At 36.7% G+C, this 24651-nt stretch overlaps 1 protein-coding gene across 3 annotated transcripts in view; it reads left to right on the plus strand.

Annotated features, from left to right (window-relative positions):
* The window catches only part of mettl25.L (methyltransferase like 25 L homeolog), a 95537-nt gene extending 72594 nt beyond the window's left edge, over positions 1–22943 (plus strand). For all 3 annotated transcript variants that reach the window (XM_041586293.1, XM_041586294.1, XM_041586292.1), the window contains exons 11-13: positions 10114–10188; positions 17548–17619; positions 21907–22943. In XM_041586293.1, the coding sequence (XP_041442227.1) occupies positions 10114–10188; positions 17548–17619; positions 21907–22011 (252 nt within the window). In that variant the 3' untranslated portion in view covers positions 22012–22943. The remainder of the gene's footprint in view (positions 1–10113; positions 10189–17547; positions 17620–21906) is intronic.
* Positions 22944–24651: the final 1708 nt, after the last annotated feature.

Genomic DNA, 24651 nt, shown 5'->3' on the forward strand with positions numbered 1-24651 from the left:
CAGGAATTACTGTTATGCAAGAAGGCTTTCTGAAGCAAAGAGTTTGTGTGAAACAACTAGAGAAAAACCAAGGCTGGGTAAGCTGAAATATGGACTGACTACCCTAAGTGGGGCTAAAACTTTCTGTAACGGAAAGGACCTGTGCAGCCAGTCTACCAGTGGAACAGGCTGTTCTGGTTAATGATAAATTGCTGTTACTTTTGTTACGCACTGTTACAATTTAATACAGTCTTGGAAACTCTGTTATGATTAAAACAGACCGATTTCTGTTTAAAGTTACCTGGATGTTGCTGCCTCTAAAGCCACCCAAGCCCAGTGACACTAACCTTAAAGACACTCCAACACAGCAAAACAATCCTCCACAGTGGTGTCAGTCACTCTGGGCTAGGGGCAATGCGATCCTTCCATAGGCTGGAGTACTGTTTTCATTTGTACCGGACATATTCGAGTATAAGCCGAGTTTTTCAGCCCCCAAAATATGCTGAAAAACTCTACCTAGGCTTATACTTGGGTCAAGCACAAAAATGGTCACCGGCGTCTAAGAATAGTCGCCAAGAATAGTCGCCAGCATCCAAGAATGGTCGTCGGCGTCCAAAAACGAGACGCCGGCACCTCCAGTGGGAGCAGAAACCCTAAATTTTTTGATTGAAACTTACCAGAAGCTGCTGCATTTCTCACCCTAGGCTTATACTCGGCTTATACTCGAGTCAATAAGCTTTCCCAGTTTTTGGAGGTAAAATTAGGTAGCTCAGCTTATATTCGGGACAGCTTATACTCGAGTATATACGGTAGTTAGCCTATGGAAGGATTGTGCTGCTTCCAGCCCAATGTGACACAGGAAACAGTGCAGCTCCCTCTGCTTTGTGATGAGCAGGTATGACTAAGCTAGGGGTGGCATTGGGGCACTTTTGGCTTCCTAGGTTTTCATGACACAACTGTTTCGTAATACTGAGACGTTCCTATGGATTTTCATAGGAACATGTCAGTATCCCTTGAAGGCACACAGTAGTTACAGGTCATGGAACTACAAGGGGTCTTGTAATATCTTTATATTTTAAAGTAGGTGGTATATAATCTTTCAGCTGCAATAGGTCATGTAAGACAAGTGACATCACTGAGCACAGTTTATAGCTGATGACATATCGTTATCATTTATAACGATATTAATGGTCCTAATGATTATAACCATATATTTCTTTCTTTCTTTGAAATTAAACTGTTTGCTGATTTGAAAGACCTTTTCTTGTCTAAGGCAAACCATGTAAAGATAAAGACAGATAGGCAGCAGTCCGGATAAAATGAATAAAGAGAATTTATTCCAACAGTAGATGGATCCACATGGCCTAACGCAAACAATGTCCTACATTTTGTAGGCATGCATTAGCACTGGCATTTTTTACCAATAGCTTGTGATATATTTTGCGACCTGTGAAAAAGGATCAGGTAGCTGTCACTGGTTGTTCTTCCTCTATTTCCTTTCCCATTATCTCTCACCACATTCAGTGACAGATATACCAGACATTAATTTGTTCCCCATTAAAATGTTATTGTTTGTATTGAAAGTTCTTGTGATCATCCATTCCCATGTGCCTGCCCCACCAGCAACAGGGGGATTGTTGGCATATTAACACCCAAAAGAAGTTTTATAGTTACCTGAATTTACATGGCAGGTACTTTGCCAAATTTGACTGCTTAAACTTTCTCAAACACAGTTTGAACATATGTGTCACGAATGTTTCTTTGGCTAGACAAATGCCATGTGTATGACAACTATTTTCGGAAATCTTTTATACGTTTAATCCACAGGTTTTATTGCAGATTCTTTGGGGCTTGGGAAGATAATACAATGTGAAGCATTGCAGATGCAAGTGATTATGTGTATGGAATTCAAATAAGGACATAATGTGCTTCAGAGTGTCTTGCAGAATAGCTTGTACTATATTGACTTGTAAATGCAAAACCAGTGGAATTTTAATGATTATGTTTATCTGGCACTATTCTTCTTAGGTGAAAGGCATTTAAGGCTTCTTTTGACGAGAAATAAATAAAAAAATTGTTTAAGGTTGTTTTTGTCATACACTAATGTTATACAGTAAAAATCTTGTCATATTAAATCATTGTCTTGGTTTATATGCTTCACTTCGGTACAGTGTCACTGCATAGTTTCCCTTCCACACCACTGTAGACAAGATTGTGGTTACAGAATTGAGGGGAATTCCCATGGGGAATTCAATACAGTAGAGAGAGATTAAACCTGCAGTGCTCCACCTAACAGCATTCATTTGAGAAAATGGCATTTCCATACTAATTAATTGATCAAGGGTCTGAAGCTCATTTTAGTGGCCTTATACAGTATATGGTCACTTAGACATGTTTCTCTATTAATGTATAACTTTTTTCATTTACGCATTCTGACACTTTAAAGCCAGTATTTTCATGGAAGAAAAAAAGGAATATTTGGACAATGTGATCCATACAAAGTACTTTTTAAAAAAAAATGTTATTACATTTTACAAAATGAAAAGTTAATAGTTTAGAAATACACAATAGTTATATGCCTAAAAAAAGGAAGGACGGAAAGGTGGCTTTTAGATTGACAGGAGAACATGAGTTACATTATGGGTGGTTATTTATCAATCAAGTTTTTTAGACCTCAAATTAACTCACAACTCGAATGGTTTCTAATTTAAGAAAAAACTGGAATGTAAAAAGCTTGAATCAGCGACTTCAGGGTTAATGACTCAAAAACTTAAATTGATAGAGTTTTCGGCGAAAAAAAACCCCTCTGAATAGACCGAGTTTTCAAGTGGAAAAAACTCAAACATCATGAAGGCTATCTTCAAATATTTCAAGGGACCTCTGACATTGACTTTTAAATGATCTCGACAGGTTTTAGATGGTGTATTTTCAGATTCTAGCTATTTTCAAGGTCAGGGTAAAATAAATCTTGAAAAATTTGATTTTTTTTTTTTTTTTTTTAATCCATATTTTTTTGACTTGAAATCCTGAATTTTTCATGGAAAACACAACTCCATCTGCCCCTAAATGTTGATGATGTGAAAAACAAAGTCAAGATTGTATTAAAAGGTTCAATCACTTCATGTAAGTAAACAGAAAAGAACATAGATTTTAAGCAACAATAGGAGGGAATATATTTTATCTGATCTGAATGCTAGGTTGAGTTATTTTGTTTTAGAAAAGACCACAAAAGAATCCAGTCTCTTTCTAATCTGTGTAAAGGATTTCTCATGGGAAACATTAGTAGATATTTCTGAGATCATTGACTGTGTCTGAAACATTGTCAGGTTTCCAGAGTCTAGTTATTGAAAGTTTATGAGCGAAAAGAATACCACAAACAATGCTTTTGTACTGGATTAATAAAAGGTACACATTTGTTATTAATTTCTTTTTTAATAATAATATATCTGACCATATATATATGAAAAAATAGCATTGCTATCTACGGGTCCAAAACAAAGAAAAAAAATAGTGGTCCAGTGTACATCTTGGGATCTGAGGTCACTGAGCCCACCAATCAGAAATGTTACTTTGTCTCAGAAGGAACCAAACTACTGGAATTGCTATGACTGACATAAAAAGTAAGAGCAGTTAAATAATTATTTCTTTAAAGACCAGCAAAACCGTGAAAAGTGCATTATATTTGAACTCATTCAAAGCCCTCTTAGTTGTTAAGGGAAAAGATGTGAAATATGTAAAAGTGTAGGGTAAATGAAACATTTTACTCTCCAATTGTAGATTCAAGACATTTAACAAATACAATGTGCTAGTATAATACACAAATCAGGGTTTCTGCTATATTGATTCAAATTATTGCTTTTTTAGGCATGTGGGAGTTGAGGGAAATAGGTAGACTCAATATAATATAAAGCTTTCTGTTTTTCTTTCAAGCTGCTAAAACTAAATGAAATGCTGCACAACTTAACACATGTGCAGCTATGTACTACATGCTTTGCCACATAGACGAAGAAGCTATAATCAGGAGTGCCTGGCTGACTGCAGAAGAGCTTTACTATATAGGGTTGTTGCACAGACTGTGATCTGCACTCTGTTCTTACTGAGCAGACACTAGAATGGCCAATTTGTGGTGGGTCCAAACTCCAAACTTTTTGTCAGTATTCAGTGATGAAATCATAATTTAATAATTGACAAATACAAGTGTATCTATGTCTGAAGTGGTCTGTAAGTACTTTCAGCTTAGTTGGGTATTGCAGACCTTTTAACTATGACTTTCATCTGCTAGAACTGCCTTTCAAATGCTTATAAATGTTGCAGCCTTTTGCTATAAATGAAATGCTTTCCAAACAATACTAATAATCCCCTCAAGTGCTGTTCTCTTGGAAAGCATTGGTTGGTATTTGTATGGCTTTATTAATAAGATGATGTTATGTTGCTGTCTGACACCAGCTTGTCTGAGTAATTACATAAATTAAACTGATGACTGGTTTGTTTATTGATAAAATGCTATCAGCATTATGAATTAAAATGGATTTCATTTACCACTTACATTTCTTTAGATTAGACAGGTGGTGACTGTCAGTGCTGTAATAAATTACTGTCATTTTGTTCATTTCCTTGTAATTGCTATTCCATGTACTGGAATATGTCTTCTTCTTGCTTAGAAACATTAACTCAGTCAGGCCTGTTCATTATTTGTTTGTTGTTAAATTATCTCTGTGGATTCATTCTTGTCTTTGCGCCACATCACTTCCATAGGTATTTTATAATAAACTGTCAGAGTGGGTTATTATGGTAATTGAAAAATAAAAGGCCTATTTTATGTGTAAATATTTAAATGTATACCTGAACTGATTCATCCCCTTAACTTTTACTCAAGTAAAAATCACTTGAAATGCCACAGAATGTAGATTCTATGTTCTGCAGCATTAAAGGGTTTGGGAAGGGAGGAGCGGCTTTTAAAGCCACTCGCTCCGTTCCTTCTCGTTCCCCAGCCCCCAGGCGGTGAACAAGTGGCCCCTGAGGGCGATCGCCCAGGGGCACCAGCAGACAGGTGCAATGGACGTCTTCTGCTGCTGCCCGCACTTCCTGCTCCTGTAGCTTCGCCCCTTTTACTGGATCATAGTTACATAGTTAAATCAGGTTGAAAAAAGACAAAGTCCATCAAGTCCAACCCCTCCAAATGAAAACTCAGCATCCATACACACACCCCTCCCTACTTTCACACAACTTATATATACCCATACCTATACTAACTATAGAGTTTAGTATCACAATAGCCTTTGATATTCTGTCTGTCCAAAAAATTATCCAAGCCATTCTTAAAGGCATTAACTGAATCAGTCATCTCAACATCACCCGGCAGTGCATTCCACAACCTCACTGTCCTGACTGTGAAGAACCCCCTACGTTGCTTCAAATGAAAGTTCTTTTCTTCTAGTCTAAAGGGGTGGCCTCTGGTACGGTGATCCTCTTTATGGGTAAAAAGGTCCCGTGCTATTTGTCTATAATGTACTCTAATGTACTTGTAAAGTGTAATCATGTCCCCTCGCAAGCGCCTTTTTTCCAGAGAAAACAACTCCAAGAAGACAGTGCCATCATGCCTGGAAGCCCTCCTGGACGATCAGTGAGCCTGCCATCCCTGGTTAGTGCCCCCCCCATCCACAAACACACTTATTTTAGCAATACACACTTACATTCACACACATACAATTTTGGGGGATCAGGGGGGGTCACACACTTTCACAGCACTCACACATGCTTGAACACGCACACAACACACAATTGGCCAATTGTACACACACATACACTATTTTGTGTCTTTTTTTATCGAATCGTCTGTTTTTTTGCCTGAAAAAAACTTTTATTGCCATTGTGAATAGCGTATTTGCTAATTGCACTGCACAATACCTTTTGTATGTTATTTCGGTGATTATATTGCAATTTTGGTGCATTTTATCCGTTTTATTGCATGTTTAGCCATTGTATTACATTTTCAGCTTTGTGTAGGTGTTCTTCTCTTATTTCTGTCCGTAAAACCTATTTGGCTATGCTAAAATATACAAACTTTGATTCTGACTGCTGATTACACTAGGCGAAAAAAAAAAACATTGATTGTGTGGTTTTGTTGGATTTTAGTGATTTTATACCATTTCGCTCTGTTCTTTACTTCATTTTGCCCATGGAAATTTTGTCTGCTATATATCCATTTGAGGGTATCTGTATGCCACATAGTTTGGTAAATCAATGCATATTGGGCATCAGCTTGTTTAGTAGACCCCTGTTGTTCATATTTAGGATGCATTATGCTGGTAGACTACGAAATGTGGGGTATATAATGGGGTAAAATGCAAGCTTTTTCCAAAATTTCATAAAAATTTATGTTTAGCATAGTTTTGCAGTTTGGTAGTCTGCAGTAGAAAGATGTAATTACCTGCTTTAGATTCATCAGAATGTGTACTTTCTGAAAAAATATGGTTTTCTAGGGTCTCCATACTGTTAGGGGGTCTTATGGTGCATAATACACATACTGGGTGCTTCTTTTGTAGCAGTCAGTTTGAGTGTCATACGTGATAATTCATATGTACTTTTTTCTTTTGGGGCTCCGTATGCCACCGAGTTTGTTAAATCTTTTCATATCAGGCATCAAACTGTTCAGTACACCCCTGACGTTCATATTTAGGATGCCTTTTGCTGGTACGTTACAAAATGTGGGGTATATAATAGGGTAAAATGCAAGCTTTGTGACTATTTTCAGAAGTTTCAAAAAAACATTATGTTTAGCATAGCTTTGCAGTTTGCAGTAGAAAGATGTAATTACCTGCTTTAGATTCGTCAGAATGTGTACTATCGGAAAATATATGGTTTTCTAGAGTCTCCATACTGTTAGGGGGTCTCATGGCACATAATACACATACCCGGGTGCTTATATTGTAGTAGCCATGAGTGTCATACGTGAAAATTCATATGCCCTATTTGGATTTGGGGGTCTCTGTATGTCACATATTTTGGTAAAGCTATGCATATTGGACATCAACTTGTTTAGTAGACCACTGGCATTCATATTTTGTATGCTTTATACTGGTAGACTACAAAATGTGGGGTATATAATGGGGTAAAATGCAAGCTTTGTGACAATTCTCAGAAATTCCAAAAAAAACGTTATGTTTAGCATAGCTTTGCAGTTTGGTAGTTTGTAGTAGAAAGATGTGGGTAACTTCAGATAACGAAAAACTATTTGTATGCGCTAACTTGATTTTGGGGCCTCTAAATGCCCCAGGCAATCATATTTTGGGTGCTTTTTCTTGGTACGTAATGATACATGGGCGATATGATACTGGAAAGCTGAAGCTTTGAGGCAATTTTCAGATATTTCACCAAAACTGCCAATTTTGGGAAAGCCTTTAGACTCAGTAGTGTGGAACAGAAACGCATGGGTACCCATTTTAGATTTGGTACAGTGTGTACTTTCAAAAAAATATATGGTTTTGGGGGGTAAACATATATTTCTGTGTTTTGCCTACAACTTTGAAGATGTTTTTTTTTTTTTTTATTGTGAAGCAAACAACAAATAATACAAAATAACAGAGATTTTCAGCGTGCATAACTGTTCACCCCCCCCTCTAAAGTCAATATTTTGTGGCAATTACAGCTGCAAGTCGCTTTGGATAAGTCTCTATGAGCTTGCCACATCTTGCCACTGGGATTTTTGCCCATTCCTCAAGGCAAAACTGCACCAGCTCCTTCATGTTGGATGGTTTTCACTTGTGAACAGCAATCTTCAAGTCTCACCACAGATTCTCAATTGGATTGAGGTCTGGACTTTGACTAGGACATTTAAATGTTTCCCCTTAAAGCACTCGAGTGTTACTTTAGCAGTATGCTTTGGGTCATTGTCCTGCTGGAAGGTGAACCTCCGTTCCAGTCTCAAATCACAGGCAGGCTGACACAGGTTTTGCTCAAGAATATCCCTGTATTTAGCAACATCCCCTCGACCAGTTTCCCAGTCCCTGTTGCTGAAAAACATCCCCACCACATGATGGATGGTGTTCTTGGGGTGATGGGTTGTGTTGGGTTTGTGCCAGACATAGCATTTTCCCTGATGGCTGAAAAGTTAAATTTTAGTCTCATCTGACCAGAGCACCTTCCTCCATACATTTGGGGAGTCATCCACATGCCTTTTGGCAAACTCAAAATGTGCCTTCTAATTTTTAACTTAAAGTAATGGATTTTTTCTGGCACTCTTCCATAAAACCCAGCTCTATGGAGTGTGCAGCTTTTTGTGGTCCAATGGGCAGATACTCTAGTCTCTGCTGTCAAACTCTGCAACTCCTTCAGGGTTACCTTTGGTCTCTGTGCTGCCTCTCTGATTGATGCCCTCCTTGCCCAGTCTGTGAGTTTTGGTGGACGGCCCTCTCTTGGCAGGTTTGTTGTGGTACCATGTCAGAAAAGGTGTGTTTATATTGACAGTTCATGTGACACTTAGATTGCACACAGGTGGACTTCATTTCACTAATTATGTGACTTTTGAAGGTAATTGGTTGGATTGTTTTGGATTGTTTAGGGGCTTTGTGGCAAAGGGGATGAATACATATGCACATGACAATTTTCAGTTTTTTAAATTCTTTTTTTTTTATATATTTTTCTCATTTCATTTCACCAACTTAGACTATTTTGTGCAGATCCATCACATAAAATAAGATTAAGAAACATTTAAATTACATGTTGGAATGTAACAGAATTGGTAAAAAGCCAAGGGGGTGAATACATTTGAACGGCAGTGTAAATTGTCACATAATACTTCTGCCCAATTTGGTCACCCATCAACTGGGACAAATCAAGCTGATCCTGTTCATTCAGAAAGCACAAATATACAGCCTTCTTTTTTTTGCAAAGGGCTGGGTCTCAATTACTGTGTACAGATATCAATCAGAGAGGCTGCCAATTGCCCACCCCCCCCCCTTTGCTTGAGCCATTAGAATGGCAACTCTTTCTGGAGGGGTTGAGCCGACAGCTTGAAAAATGATCCATTTTAGAAGAAGATTTTTGGTTAGATTAAAGTATGATCCATGTATAAATGAACAAAATGACTTGATTGCATTTATTGGATCACATTCACTCCAAACGTGTTCATGTGTATGACTTCTTAGATGCAGGTGTAGATGCCTAACCCACCCCTTGTTTAAATTGGGTTTGTTCATATTGCTTCACTAATGAACTGTCAACATACTACTTATCTGCATGCTAGAATTCAAGAAAGCTGAAATTAAAATATAAACGCCAAATAAAAACTTGTACAACTTAATCCAAAATGAGGTTTTTATAGAGATTATATCATTAAAGGCTTTAGATTCCACCATCCCAAAGGAAATAGTATTCTACGAAAAGTATTCTTATGAAAATAAATATCTTTTGTGTCAGAGCCCAGTATGGGATTTAGGAAACCATATTCACAGGACTTACATATTTGTGGTTGCAACAGGGTTTATCCATGCTACAAGTTCAGCATCTGGCACTTGGCCTCTGCCAAACAATACAAAGAAAAACACAAAATTGTGTGCTCTCTCAGTCCAGGTAAAAGTTCTACTTTTACCCTGATTTGGAATTCTTGCATATTTTGTAAATGTTAAATCCAAGTGATTAGTCATTGGTTGTTTCCCAGCGTTGGACAATTATTGTCCAGATCCTTTCTTTTCACATGTGAAATACATTATATGGGTTTTATTTAAATCCAGCCACAAACAAATTAACACAGATGAAGCACTGATCATCTAGAACAGGAAACCTTCCTTAACAGCGGGCCCCTTGGTAAAATGTTTGTAACTGCTTTTCCCTAATACAATAGACTGAAATTGTTAAAAGGAACTTTTGATTTTGAATAGTTTTTTTTAGTTGTAAGCATTTTCAGCCTTTTGATAAATATTCTTGATAGACCTAGATTACATGATATTAAACTTGGATTTAGTAGAGCATACAAGACTATTTTGTCTGTCAGTTATGTAGCAATTCCCTAATCAACGATCATTCTTGCTCATTTCAGTTTTTTGTCATTTTATGAATTATGCTGTGTTTCTGTAAATGTGTGCAACTTAAATGTAACAACATTGTGTTAATGCAGTTTTCTCTTCTTTCTATCAGATATCAGACAAGAACATAACGGCTTACTATGAAAAGTACAAGCCTAGACAAAATGAACTGGAAGCATTTAATATGGTAATTTTTCAACAGCTTGCATTGCTAAAAGTGACTGCCTTTGGCAAATGTTAATATTATTACTATTTTTCTTGGCACTAAGAAAATATCTGCCTGCAGATAATATACTGCCAATAAGGCCCTTATTTCAGGACATTTTTACAGTTACCACTGTGGGTATAGGACCTATTATTAGGAATGCCAGGATACTGGGGTCTTTTAGATAAAGTATTACCGAGTGCTAGCAATGCAGATGTGACATTTCTACAAAATAAGTGCTAGGCCGCTCATCCTGGGTTAAACTTAAAAAGAAAACAATAGGATTGTTGAATTTATGCTACCTTAGTTAATATCCAGTAGAAACTCTTGTTTTTGTAAGAAAAAGTTAAATAGCACACTATGGGAATTTGTAACATACATGTAGTAAGTAAGGTTGAAAAAAAGACACATGTCCATCAAGTTCAACCTTTTAAGTTTGTTCTGTTGATAAACCACCATATTGAAAGCATATGACTTACTCCTAGTGACAGCCATATAATTGTGTCAGGAGCATTGGCACTGGAGTGTTGAAAGGAACTAGGAATATAAACTGCCATATTTTCACAGCATTTTGCCATTTTCTCCTGTTAATAAATTAAGCCATTACATCAGTCACAGATGCTCATCTCAAAAAAGAGGGGAAGGGATATCTTTAAAGGCATAGTGTCATTGGTACATGTGATGTTTTTAATTAAATATATCGGCTATCGGCTGTGATTTTCATTGTAATCCTGTACTAAAATCTGTTTTGTAAACCCCTTTTAAATTAATGAATAGGGCATGTGCTGAGCTTACTTTTTGCAAATTGTTTTATTTAAGGAAAAAAAGTGTTCCCCCTGGAGGAGGTTTAGTGAAAAAAAGCCTCAACATATAAGTGTTAGAATGGCAAAAAATGAGGATACTGTGTATTTTTTTTAAATTGATAGTATAGGCAGAATGCTTTTCAACACAAGTCCTATTTATTGTGCTAATTTTATGCAAAGGTGTTTTTAGGTGTTTACTGTCCTTTTAAAAGACAATTCTTTTTTTATATTTTACTTAGAAATTAAAACATTAAGCAAGTCATTCAAATGCGTTCCCATTCCTTTTGCCACCTGCACAGATAATTTTGTATGATAAGCAGAGGCTGCACGTAAGGCACAGGGTGAGAGGGCACAGAGATTTATATGAGGCACAAGGTACAAAACATAAGGTTTTACATACAGCACACGTGAACACAGTGGGGCTCATTTATAAACACTTTGTAAATTTGCACCTGGGCAGTAACCCATGGCAACCAATCAAATGTTTGTTTTCATTGTTTAATCTGCAGCTGACATAAAAAATCCAGTAACTGATTGGTTGCTAAGGGCAAATTTGCCCTTAGTGAGTCATGTGACAGAAATTACATCACTAAGATCTGATTATAACTGATGACATCACTAAGCACCGTTTATAAGGATATCATTTACGGGATATTCATGGCTATTGTGTATTATACTGATATTAAAAATATGAAAAACTCATAAAGTACTTTCTTATTCTATTTGTCACAAGTTGTTGTTTATAATGAGTGTATTAGTAAGTTTTATTGAAAAACAGTAAAAAGGAAATTCGTGAAAGTATTCCCTTAAAAAAAGATTATTTGCATTGTGTCATGCCCAGAGACCAGAGAAAAAGTATAACTGTGCAACTTGCTAAATGATAAATGTTGACAGTACCTTTCTCCGAATGGAATAATGAGACCTCCTTTTTCAAGTGTATTGTTTTCTGGCTGTGTCGAATATCATCAGAGACACATGGTTTAACCATATGTTTTTATAATCAGCTAATGGCATTTTAGCTCTTACTGTAACCTTTTTTTTCCTCCCAGTCATTTTGTTCTTTCTCTGTAGAACTATATACATGAAGCACATTAGTAAAGAAATAGTTCCACACCTATTTTTCCAAGAAATTGTGACTCATATTAGATTTTTATTCCATTTCTCAAATTGGAACATTTTTCCAGTTTTGTCTCCACAAGAGACTAACAACATGAACACCTTAAAGGAATCTGTGGTTTCCTAGTCTTTATATCTTTAATTAATACTGAGCAGTATTGATTTCTTGCAGATCACCTTGTCATTTAGAGTTACAGACCTGTGTTTTACAGTGTCCTTTCGGTTTTCTAATGAATCATTTCTTAGTTAACAACACCATTTGTTGAGTAAAATGCCAATCTGTACAAAGAGGTCAACACTGAATTCTGCCTGTTAGATATGTGTCTTTTTAATTGTCTTTTTCTTAATTCAAGATACATAAGTATGTTAACACCTAAGATGGTGTACTCTTGTCTGAGTGGCACTCGGCTTCCATCCCTTGGTATTAGTATTATTATTGTTATGGTGTTTCCAAGGCTTAAAAGGTCACCGTTAAGCAAGCTATATATAAATCATTTTCTAAAAGTATTTGTAACTTTTATTGTAGGAACCAGTTTTCACCTTTGTCATACACAAAGTATACTTTATGACAATTATCTTTTTTAGTTTATTGTATTTTTATTGTGTCTGTGTAAAGCAGAACAGTTTGTAGTAGGGGAACATACTCTAAAGTTTATTTCTCTGTTGTACCCATTTAGACAAATATATTGCTATACAGTAGGTTATTCTGCAGATGGAAACCAAGCCGTCTGTAGTTACTGTGACTGGGAAACCTTATCTCATGGTTAAAGGGGAACTAAAGTCTTAAATAGAATAATGCTAGAAATGTGATATTTTGTATACTAAACATAAACTTACTGCACCACAAGCCTAATAAAAAAAATTATTTATTATTTCAAAGTTGGGAGGCTAAGTTTAGGGAACGTAAATTATCAAAACAGCACAAGTCAAATAATATCTGCCAGAAGCTGATACAGCAAGACTGATGAATAATCAGAATATGAAGACTGCACTGGGTCCTGTGTTGTCATTAAAGGTGGCCATACGCGTGCAAATTAAAGGTGCCGTAATCAGTCCTTTAGACCAATTCAGCAGCTTATCTGCCCGTGAATGAGGGCTTCCGACGGGTCTTCACGCTCGATATCTGGCCACGATATCAATCTGGAAGGTTTAATTTTTCATTGCTCCTTCTTGTAATCCAAATCCTTGGGCCGAACGTTCGGATTAACCCAATATAGCCCTGCTGTTGGTGGGCATATCGGGGAAAGGTCCGCTCGTTTGGCGATGTTGCCAAAAGAGCGGATCTTATAGTGTATGGCAAGCTTTAATCTAATGTGTATTTTATACTTTTTGTATTGTTTAATACAAACTTTCTCCAACTCTGCAGAACCAGTGGTTGCAGCAAAAAAAAAAAATAATGCTTCAATGAGAATCCCAGTTTATCTGTTTAAATCTGGCTCCATGATCTTTGTCCCTGCCACTGGAGTTGGAAACTTTAAAGGGGATGTAAAGGAAAAAATAAAATCCAATATGAATCTCTACACAGTCGTCGACTGCTGTACAGGAAAACAAACAAGCTGCTTGAGTTCTGCATGGCTGGGAAGTAAGGTGGGGGGTTCCCCCCCTGCCGTTTGAAAGTATGATTGTTTCCCTGAAGAGCAGCTAGGGACCGTCTGAAGTTTCAGATCTGACTGGCCCCACTGAAATGCATCGGCACCGTATTTACGCGTATCACCAAAGAAATTAATAGGGGCGCAGTTCTTGGTTTATCAGGTTGCTGCAGCTTGTCACCCTATGGCCGAAAGACTGCATTGCACATCAATGATCCAAACTGTCAGGTCTCAATAGCAAGTATAGGGGTAATTTTGCATCAGCATGAACTGGAGTATTTTATTCTGTATAATGACTTCACCTTTCCCTTCTCTGTTGCCTCTACTCATAGGTAACAAAAGTTTATGTTTTGTGTGTATTTAATTAAAAAAAAAAAAGGTGTAAATTGTAGAATGTGTTTCCAAGTGCTGTCTTGGTCTTATGGGATGGAATCCATTATCCCGACACCTGTTATCCAGAAAGCTCTGAATTACTAAAAGCCCTTTTCCCATAGACTCCAATTTATCCAAATAATCCAAATTTTTACAAATGATTTCCTTTTTTACTGTAATAATAACAGTACCTTGTACTTGCTCCAAACTAAGATATAATTAATCCTTGTTGGAAGCAAAACCCCACCTACTGGGTTTATTTAATATTTATGCAAGTTTCTAGTAGATTTAAAGGAATTGTTCAGTGTAAAAATAAAAACTTGGTAAATAGATAGGCTGTGCAAAATAAAAAAATGTTTCTAATATAGTTAGTTAGCCAAAAATGTAATGTATAAAGACTGGAGTGATTTGATGTATAACATGTCAGTCTGAACACTACTTCCTGCTTTTAAGCTCTCTTGGTTTACACTGACTGGTTACCTTGGTTACCAGGCAGTAACCAATCAGAGACTTGAGGCGGGGCCACATGGGTCATATCTGTTGCTTTTGAATCTGAGCTGAATACTGAGGATCAATTACAAACTCACTGAACAGAAATGTCCCATGTGGCCCCCCTTCAAGTCGCTGACTAACTCAGAGTTATAGAGCTGAAAAGCAGGAAGTTGGATTCTGGCTGTTTTATTAGACATCTGTTCACTCCAGCCTTTATACATTACATATTTGGCTAACTAACTATATTAGAAACATTTTTTATTTGGCACAGCCTATCTATTTACCCAGTTTTTATTTTCACACTGAACTATTCCTTTAAGGTATGAAGATCCAAATTATGAAAAGATCCATTATCCAGAAAAGCCCAAGTCCGAAGCATTTTGAATAACAGGTTCCATACCTGTATCTTATGATACTGGGATATAATGTCCCTTAATACTTGCAGCTGCTATTAAACCATTTCCATTTTTATTTAGATCTGTCAAAATTATTGTGCAGTAAATTAGGTTATATGGCATAATGGCTAGCAGTAGCACGATCATGGCTTAAGTTATGTTATATTATACACCTTGCCAATAAGCTGACTTTACAAAGAACAGCTGAAAGAAGGAGGGAGTTGCATTCATTTTATTTGCTCTAAATGGATATTTTGTTATTATTAGGTAAGCAATAAATCACATTATCTTTTTAATTGATAAAATATATCATTTCAAGTTTAGCCTAAAACATACAGGAAATGGTTTATTTTAGTGTGTTGTGTTATGATAGCATATTAGCCTTTTAACCCGGGCCTTTGGAGAATGTTTTAATTCTTGGAGGCCAGGAAAATGATCATTCTTTATTAGAAATGGTTTTAAAAGCTACTTATCATTTCTGTATGTATCAAACATATGGACACGTTTAGCATTTCATTGACATTTACTTGCAAACAAAGGTACTGTTGACTGCAAAATTTCTGTATGTTAGAAGTTATGCACCAAAAGGATGATATTACAGCCTTGTATAATTTTGAACAGTTCACAGAAGATCAAGGTAATGTGATTATGTTCCAAATATTTGATTATAACTATATTAGCAATGTAGCTCTGGTGATGGATAAATTATTGGCAAAACTCCTGCATTTTTTTTAATGGAAAAAAACTCCTGTAGCATCTGTACTGGTTTCCCAGAACAGTGGTGTTCCAACAGGGACACAAATTTGTGCAATTTACCTCCTCATTTTAGATGTTTAAATTCAGTCATGCTAAAGTGGATGCGAGCTCTATTGAGTCTGCCTTCCCTCTTCTCCTAAAATGTGTGCAATTGTGCCTATTAATGTGAAGGTAATTTCAGGCTTTCCACAGTGGGCTGCATCAACAGGACCAGCAGACATGCCCCTATAGTTTCACTCACAATCATGACTCTCGGCGTTCGCGTGTGCAGAGTTTGTTTTTCTGCCTCGAGCAATTGTGGAGGGCACAGCTTACCTTCAATGTTGATGGAAGTGTGGGTGGGAGGAAGCAAGCTTAAGCTTAAGTTTGAGTAGATAAAAAAAAATTGGGGTGATTTATCTATGTTCAAGTTAGAATTTTTACAGTGATTCCAATGTTTTTTCATTAAAACTCAGAAATTTTAATTTGAGATTTATTATACACACAAAGGGGGTTATTTATTAAAGGTCGAGTTGGGATGCTACAAAAAGCCGAATTGAAAAATCCAATCTGTTGAGGTCCTGTATAAGTTAATGGGAGAGGCACCTATCTCGATTTGAAGTTTTCGTGGTCTGCTCTGGGTTTAGCCCAAAAATCAGACTTTTTCTGAGGTTTTGGGCAAAAACCTTGAGCTATTTGTGGGAAAAGCCCCAAAAATTAGAGCGATTTGGGCTTTGTTTGATTTTATTGAGTTTTACCCATATCCGATTAAATTCAGTTTTTTATTATTAAATAAGCTAAAATCGGGCATGCGTGTTTGGTCTTGGTGTTTTTTAATAACATATATGATTAATTTGGATTTTACCAATTAACCCCCAAAATGTATAAACTTGAATATAAAAATTCAGCATTCTAAAAGCTGCCAAGTTCATGTAGAAGTCAGTGGGTTGTCCTAGAAAAAAAAGTCCTAGAAAAAATGTAAGCAATCATTTCAATTTGGTTTGTACGCCCATTGAAAATTATGGGTAGTATAGAAATTTACTGGTTTTCTTACTTTCCCTTGTCACCCTCCCTGCCCCCGACCTAACAGTGCCTTACTGCAATCACCAATTGCATCTCGCCACCTCAGTGACGTCAGAGATGGAAGCGGGGCAGGTGCGGGTGTATAAAGGAACTTGGGTCTGTGTGGGCAAGGGACCGACTCAGGGTTGTTTACAGGTCGAGAATTCCTCGACCTGCACATCACTACCACCCACACAATGGAGACATCAAATCTATTTGCCCAAGTCCTGAGCACTTTGTGGGTATTTTGCAGGTACTCAAACCGCTGCAGGACTCTACCCTATGTATCTTTAACATGTGGCATGCAGAAGAATACAATTATTATGGTGTACCCTTCAATCTTCTCTAATTTATTAGCAAAAAAGTAATTTTTAATTTATTCCATATATTAAAAATATTTAAGAGGGAGATTTTTCTGGTGACTCGGCTATTATTTTACAGTAAATGATCATTTGTTTTAGATCATTTTTTCTCTCTTATCCTTGGTAAATTTAAAGCCAAGAATCCAATCAATGTGTCATGTTTTAGATATGTGTATATCAGTAGAATGAAGACCTCTGGAACAGCTATGGTACAGTAAGAGATACTGCACAGTGCATCTGGCGCTTTTTATCTGTGTACTTAGCAGCCTGTCCTTGTGATGTTCTATGCACATTACAGATATGTACAGTCAAGCACTAGGCCTGGAACAGTTTGAGAGAAGCACTACAGGCATCAGATGAAAGCTTCTTATTTGTCTTTCAACATCTTTTAATGCATAATCAATCTTCCTTTCAGCTGAAAGTTCTGTTGGCTCCTTGTATCGAAGCTCTGATTCTCTTGGATCGCCTTCACTATCTAAAGGAGCAGGTAATTTTATTTCTCCTTCTTTGACACTAAATAAGTTAAAAATAAGTTAAACAAAAACAACATATGCCCTGCAGATGTTTCTCTTGTTTTTTCTTAGTAAATGCAAGCAATTAGGTTAATGTTGCTTAATTGTAGACTAATTACAAGATCCAAGATACTCCCAGCAAATCTAAAATCTGTTCATCATTATAGTACTGGACTTTTGCTAATCAGAATAATGTACTTACTATACTAGTTTCTCAGTTTATTCATTATAGGTTACCTTTCTTTCTTCCATCCAACTTCATGAACCCAGATACTTTAGCATTACAGATTTATGTGAGAGCCTGGATAGTACCCATTCTTTTTTCTGCTGAAAAGATATATTCCCAAATACAATTGGTTTGTATGCCCTCAGCTTTGATCTCTGCACAAGATGTGCACAGTCCTCTTAAATTAAAGCCATGTCTGCAGTCCCAGTTTTTCCATTATAAACATTTTAACAGTAACATTGTCAGATGAAATGCCTTCCTTTTAAATCCCTGCTTGGAATCCAAATGTTGCTATAAATGTTTGATTTTGCTGTAAATTGTGTTTTTACACAGAAAAAAAGCAATTTTGAAATACGCAGATAATGATGTATTTTCCTGGTTGCCAGCTTACAGTAAATCAGAAGTTTGTGTGACTTCCAAGAGTGGAGCTCTGCCATCTTCCATGTGGCACTGATTTGCTTTCACTGAGTCAGACAGATATTTGACCTACTTTTTACATTTTAGCAACCATTTTGCTGCCTCTGTTTTGCACTGATTTCCCCAGATCCACACTTTGGAAATCTTAATTGTGTGTTTCAGAATGCCAGCCACTTTAGTTCATAAAAGTTCGTACATGTCTTGACCCACACATACACTACTTCTAACTATCTTTTGAATGCATGTTTATAATAAACCATCATCCCACACAAGAAACAATTGGGGTTCTCACAACTTACAAAATGTACCACTGCTTCAGAAATTGTACATACAAAGAAAAGCACATACATATATAATATATACTGGCACTTATAACCTACTAATGAACAAATGACTTAGTTGTGGGATATATCTCTTTAGGGCTCACTTTTGTTCAACACTGCACAGTCAGTTGTGCATAAAACCCCATTCATTGAAGGTGCTCGTGTAAAATGCACTCCTTACACATCCATAGAATTGTGCTTGGTGCCGCTCAGTCCTTCCTGTCTGAATCAAGTGCAGTTGCACCTATTGATGCAGAGGAACCTTGGGGCTACCACCACCTCCACAGTATCTAAAGAATTGGGTAAACGCATCAATCTTGTACCGAACACCAGAAATGACACCAAGCTGATCTGTAAAACTTTCAGTGCAATTGCATTTGGTTTATGGTGCAGTGCAAGTGCACTTGTGTTCATTTTGACTTATTGGCCACAGTTGTGCCAGGCACAATGCCCCCTTGTAACCACAAGGACTCTAGAATTCTGGGGAAATGCTGCTTTTCTGGAAAAAAATATGGATTTTGGTATCACTGCACTTACTGATGTAATTGGGTCCCTTTTATTTATCACAGTGCAGAATTTGTTTCATTTTTAGTTATAAGAAAAATAAATAGGTGGTTCTTAAATGGAAAAACTGATTGGGCTAACGACAAGAGAGTCTTTTTGCATATGGTGGCAATTATAAGAATCAGTACTGAAAATGAGACAGAACACCATACAGGAATCTGTGACAAACAGCATGCATCAAGCACAGGCACCACCAGCATCTCATCCTCCACACACAGATAAAGACTTACTACAGACATTAAACAGCCACTCAAAGATATTTGAATAAAAATACAGATTATCACAGTATTAATTGTGTAAATTATACCTGTACCCAAGTGTCGTTCTTATGATCCAAAATGATTCCAATTTCAACAAACCTTCGGTTAAATAGCAGTTACTGCCATGTAAAAGAATATCTTGTATATATCAATGACTCCTAATGCATTTTATTACGTTCTTTTTTCCTGTTTTACAAATCATTTTTGACATAAAATAATTTAGAAAGTAAAGTTCACGATTCAGTTAGGGGCAGATGCATTCTTTTTTGCATTTATTTTGCTATTGCTTTTTCCAGATTTTGTTTTTCCCAGGTTTTTTTCAAAAAGTAAGAATCTTAGCAGGTTTTAGGTGGCAAACTTTTTTTTCTCTAAAAATCCAACCTCTGAAAAAACTCCCAATCACAAAAAAAATCATGTTTTTGCTGTGATTTGCTCAAAAAGAGCAGATTATCATTGTATATGGCAGAACGGTGCTTTAGACATTTGGTTAAGGATGCTGCTGACCTCTGTAATATTAATATGGCCCCTAAAGAGGTGATTTGTATTGTGCTATTAAATAACAATTGAGATGGTAATTGTCTGTTATTTGACTTTACTATAGATCCTTATTTTAGTTGTGAGAAGTGTGGGTCCCTCCCTGACAGCTCATTTAATTGTAAAGTAGAATGTTTAGCATGTTCGCTCCAAGCAGTTAATAGGTAAGCTGGTATAATAACCCTTCCTAAATAAATTATGGATGACACATAACTCTTTACTTCACTTTGTCTGTGAATTTTATACTTGACCTTTAAGGCTCATGTTGCACTTGATATTATGTCACAACTATTTTTTTCTGTAGCTATTGTGCTGGCAAAACACCTTTTCTTTTAGATCACTCCCTATTGTAGTTGGTTGCTGTGGGAATAACACAGGAAATATATTATTGCCTAAAACGCAGACACTCTTGTTCCTTAGAAACACTCTTGATTTGTAGTATGTCCATAATCCCTGTTCACTCTAATGAGAATTGATTTGTAGCAAGTTCCAGAAGCATCAGCACGACTCTCTGGGAAGAGTCACTGTGAAAAGCATCCAGGGACATACGCCTAATTTACCTTTATACTTTTTACAGTTTTTATACTATTTAGGGGTTTGTTTTATTAATTTCTATAGTTTAACCATACTATGATATATTTTAACCATCCTATTATATATTTGAAATGCAGCTTACCTTTATAAACTAAGGTCAGAATTTGACCTCAAGGAGGTTTATTGCAGGTGAATGTAAATATTAATGATGTAGGTGCAGGAAGCTAGTCTACTGCCTAGGGAAGTCCACTTTTTTTTTTTTAAACAAGTGCTTGGTTTTATTACAAAATAATGGACTAATAAATGCATTTGTAATAAGCTCCTAATAAAAGATACATTGTTAAACCTGCAGCATGCAAGACCAGGACCACCACAGACTTTCAATGGCTACTGTTCTTAGTGGTTGATTAAGGGATCAAGGAGGAGTCAACTGAAGACTGAGAAAAGACTGATGCTTGCAAACTGAAATAAACTTTATTGCAGCACAGGTAGATGATAAGGCAGGTATGTAGGCAGGGTCAATAAAGCAAACAAGGCAAAAGCAAGATAGAGTCCACAATAAAGCACACAAGGGGTAAGCTGTCTCAGAGTTCAGGTACAGACAAGGTATAATGTATAATATCCTACTAGACTTTTCTACTGGACTTTCTCTTGGCTTGGGGGTCCACCACAGACCAAGTGAAAAGAAAGGGAGTATACCCAAGTCCAGGCAGCATAGGCAACTCTCATACTTTATCTTATAATCTCCATAATTGGTGCATTTCCATGGAGCAACATATTTGGTGTTGTGCAAGCCAGGCAAATGCCAAGCAAAGACTTACAAGCAATCAATGTGTGTGTGTACCCTGGCAATGATTTGTGAGCTGCGTGAGACAATGTACAATTATCCATACATTGTTTTTTACCAAGTCATAAAGAAAAGACAAGTGATAGAGCAGCTGTGTGTGTCGCCTTGTAGAAACCTGCTGGTCATGGAGCTTATGAGATACAGAGACGTAACATTGGTAGGTGAGGGACAGGCACACAGACCAGTAGCAGAGTCAGATGTGTGTAGATAAGAAGGGGCGTAGGCATGGGGTCAGATGAGGGTATTTAAAGGCAAGGAATTGGGAGATCTTTATTGCGGAGTAAAGCTCCTCCTAAAATATCAGAGCTACAACAGGCAATGAACTACACATTCTGCTCACGTAGATTCTCTATATTTGGAAATCCAATGCATGAAGCCTGTTTCAGTAGTGCTGAGGTTAATGGTAAGGAAACCCAGAGCAAAAGGCCTTGAGTCCAACAGCGGCTGCACATTAGCACTGAATCTTTAGGCTCCTGTATAATTGGTGTGTCTACTGTGCTTGATTGATTGACAATTCTGTGGACTAATAATGTAAAAATCAATATGCTTTTATGCAGAATAACTTAGCATGGTCAGGACTGGTGAAGCTGTTTGATCCGGTGAAGTCCCCACGTTGTTATTCAGTGGTATCGATGAAAAAACCTAAAGATACAATTTATTGACAGTTACATCATGCATCTTTGATTCCAAAGGACGGCATTCAAAGTTACTATGAAGATCCCTATTAAAGGACTGCTTGAGATAATCTGCTTTGTGCACTGCTGTGACTGGCAGTTATAGCAAAGATAGAATATTAGGGTTGTTGCTGAGATACCCATCATGCTGCAGAAAGAAATCTATTTGTATCCACAGTCACAGATTGAAACCGTCTTGGAAAACGAAACACACAGACCCAGGTTCTTTATGTCAGAATATAATAAAAACAGAACCACTGAGCCCTATAAGCACTGGCCTTTATTGTGTTTATCAAATGCCAGTATTGCATATGGAAAAGCCAGGTGGCAACATATTATTTTCTGCTCCCCCGCCTGAAAAAGTGGGTTAGTCTTCAAGCTTATTGTTTTAAAATTCATAAAGGTATCTTTATAGAATCCATGTTTATAAACCCATATCATGCTTTTTACTCATATTTACCTTTACTGCATCTGTATTAAATAAAAATGCAATCAGGGATTTGAAAATGCTCCGTTACCAGTACACAGGTTCTATTGAAAGCCCCAGCTGCTTGCTACATCGACAACTGCACAGTTCTCAAAGAGAATGCCTGGATCACATCACTTGTATTTTCTACATATATTTTCTGGCCATGTTCCCTACATTTGTTCCACCAGTATAATTTAGTTATGAGGTGATATGTTTTTACTTCACCTGAGGGTAACATGTGGATATTGATTTAGCAGCTTTCTCTAGGAGCTAATCCCTTTCAGAATTCAGTTCCATAGTGGTCACTTTAGAATGTCAAAGGGACACAGTGTATGTTTTATATTCTATGTAATGACGTTTAGCTATTTCTCCATGTTTTGAATGTCCCCAGCATCAAAATGGAAAATGACCATAAATAATATGTCTCTATTAAATACAGTATGGTATATAATATTCTGTGTGTGTCATTCTTCTTGCATATGGTCGCTTACGGGAACACAGATTTTTATGAGCATTTGTAACGGGTCTATCTACAAATTCCAGTGTGTCAACATTCTTGAAGAATAAATGTCTTAATCTACCTCTGCAATGAGTCCAAAGACAGGACAACTGACTACAGAGATACCACAGATACGAATACCGTAAAAAGGTCTATAAATGAATAATTCACTGGTTTTCTCTGCCTAGAGATAAGATGATTTACTGCCAAATATCATTAAATACACAATCATAAAGGCACCCTGTGTTACCTGATGGTTTTTAGTTTATTATGATTATGATAGTTTATTGATGTTTCCTGAAAAGAGCCATAGGTTCCAGGCAGCAGGCAAATTCACTTACAAAATGGTGATTGCTTAGAAGAGTTATTAAATACCCCTATAACATGAGATACATACTGTTTGCACATAGCTACTCATAAATAGCCACCAAATAACCTTGTGTTGTATCTATTACACATTTACTGTATATAGTACACCGTTTTATACTGTACCATTTTAACGAACCATCTGCCTATCAATACATAGTGCCCTTTCGATTGTAAGCTCTTGCGAGTAGGTCCGTCTGATTCTGTTGTTACTCAGTAGCCCTTGTTTATTAAATTATTGTAATCATTTCCTTCATGACATATTAATGGAAAGTGCTGCATAATTTGCTGGCACCATATAAATAAATGATGATTTGTTAAAACCAAAATCTCTTAATTGTATCCTTCCAGCTCCTTACTTTTGCTGGGTCAACTTCCCTTACCTATGTATCATGGGACTGTAGCCTCCCTCTCTGTCTCTCCTTGTCAATGGATCATACTAAGTTATGCATACTCACCTGACATCTGTCAAACACAGATTTTCATAATTAAGCTCCACTGTATTCTGAGACATTGCAGAGATGTCGACCTCTCTAGATCGAAACCCAGGAGATATTTGTCCATGCACCATTACACTCAGCCCACACCCCCTAATCACTCCCACTGGTGGTTATAACTATGGGGGACTCCTGATAAATTAATGAGGGTTGACAGGTGTCAAATTAATTTACAGTCGTATTAAAACACTGAACATTTTATTTTGTGTAATTACCATGAAACACTATGACCTTAATGTGTTTAAAATAATTTGTCTTCGATGTTATACAGGCTTTCTATGCATATTTTATTGAAAAAATAATATATAATACACGGATAAACAGGAATAAACATCTTTATTTTTTATAATATTAACATATAAACCAATTATATGGAAATAAATTAGAAAAAAAAACATTTTAGTAAATTGTTAATAGCTAGTGATGGGCGAATTGACGTGCGTCAAAATGATTTTTTAAGCCCATTGACTTCAAATGGGCTTCAAAATCATTTTGACGCACGACAATTTTGCGTGAGCAACAATTTTTATACACGCGACTATTTGGTCCAAATGCCGCGTGTCAATGGGTGTCCGAATAATTTTGACACACGACAATTTTCATGCACGCTTCAAATTTTTTTGACACAGTGAATTTCTCGCCGACGAATTGTCGCTGCAGTAAATTCCGCTGAATTTATTTGCTTCTGGCGAATTTATTCACCCATCACTATTAATAGCAACTCAATACAATGAACAATTTTGACAAAGGGGCAGATTTATGAAAATGTGAGATTAGAGCTCACTAGGGATGAGCAA

This window comes from Xenopus laevis, chromosome 3L (assembly GCF_017654675.1).
Source record: "Xenopus laevis strain J_2021 chromosome 3L, Xenopus_laevis_v10.1, whole genome shotgun sequence".
Classification (NCBI taxonomy): Eukaryota; Metazoa; Chordata; class Amphibia; order Anura; family Pipidae; genus Xenopus; species Xenopus laevis.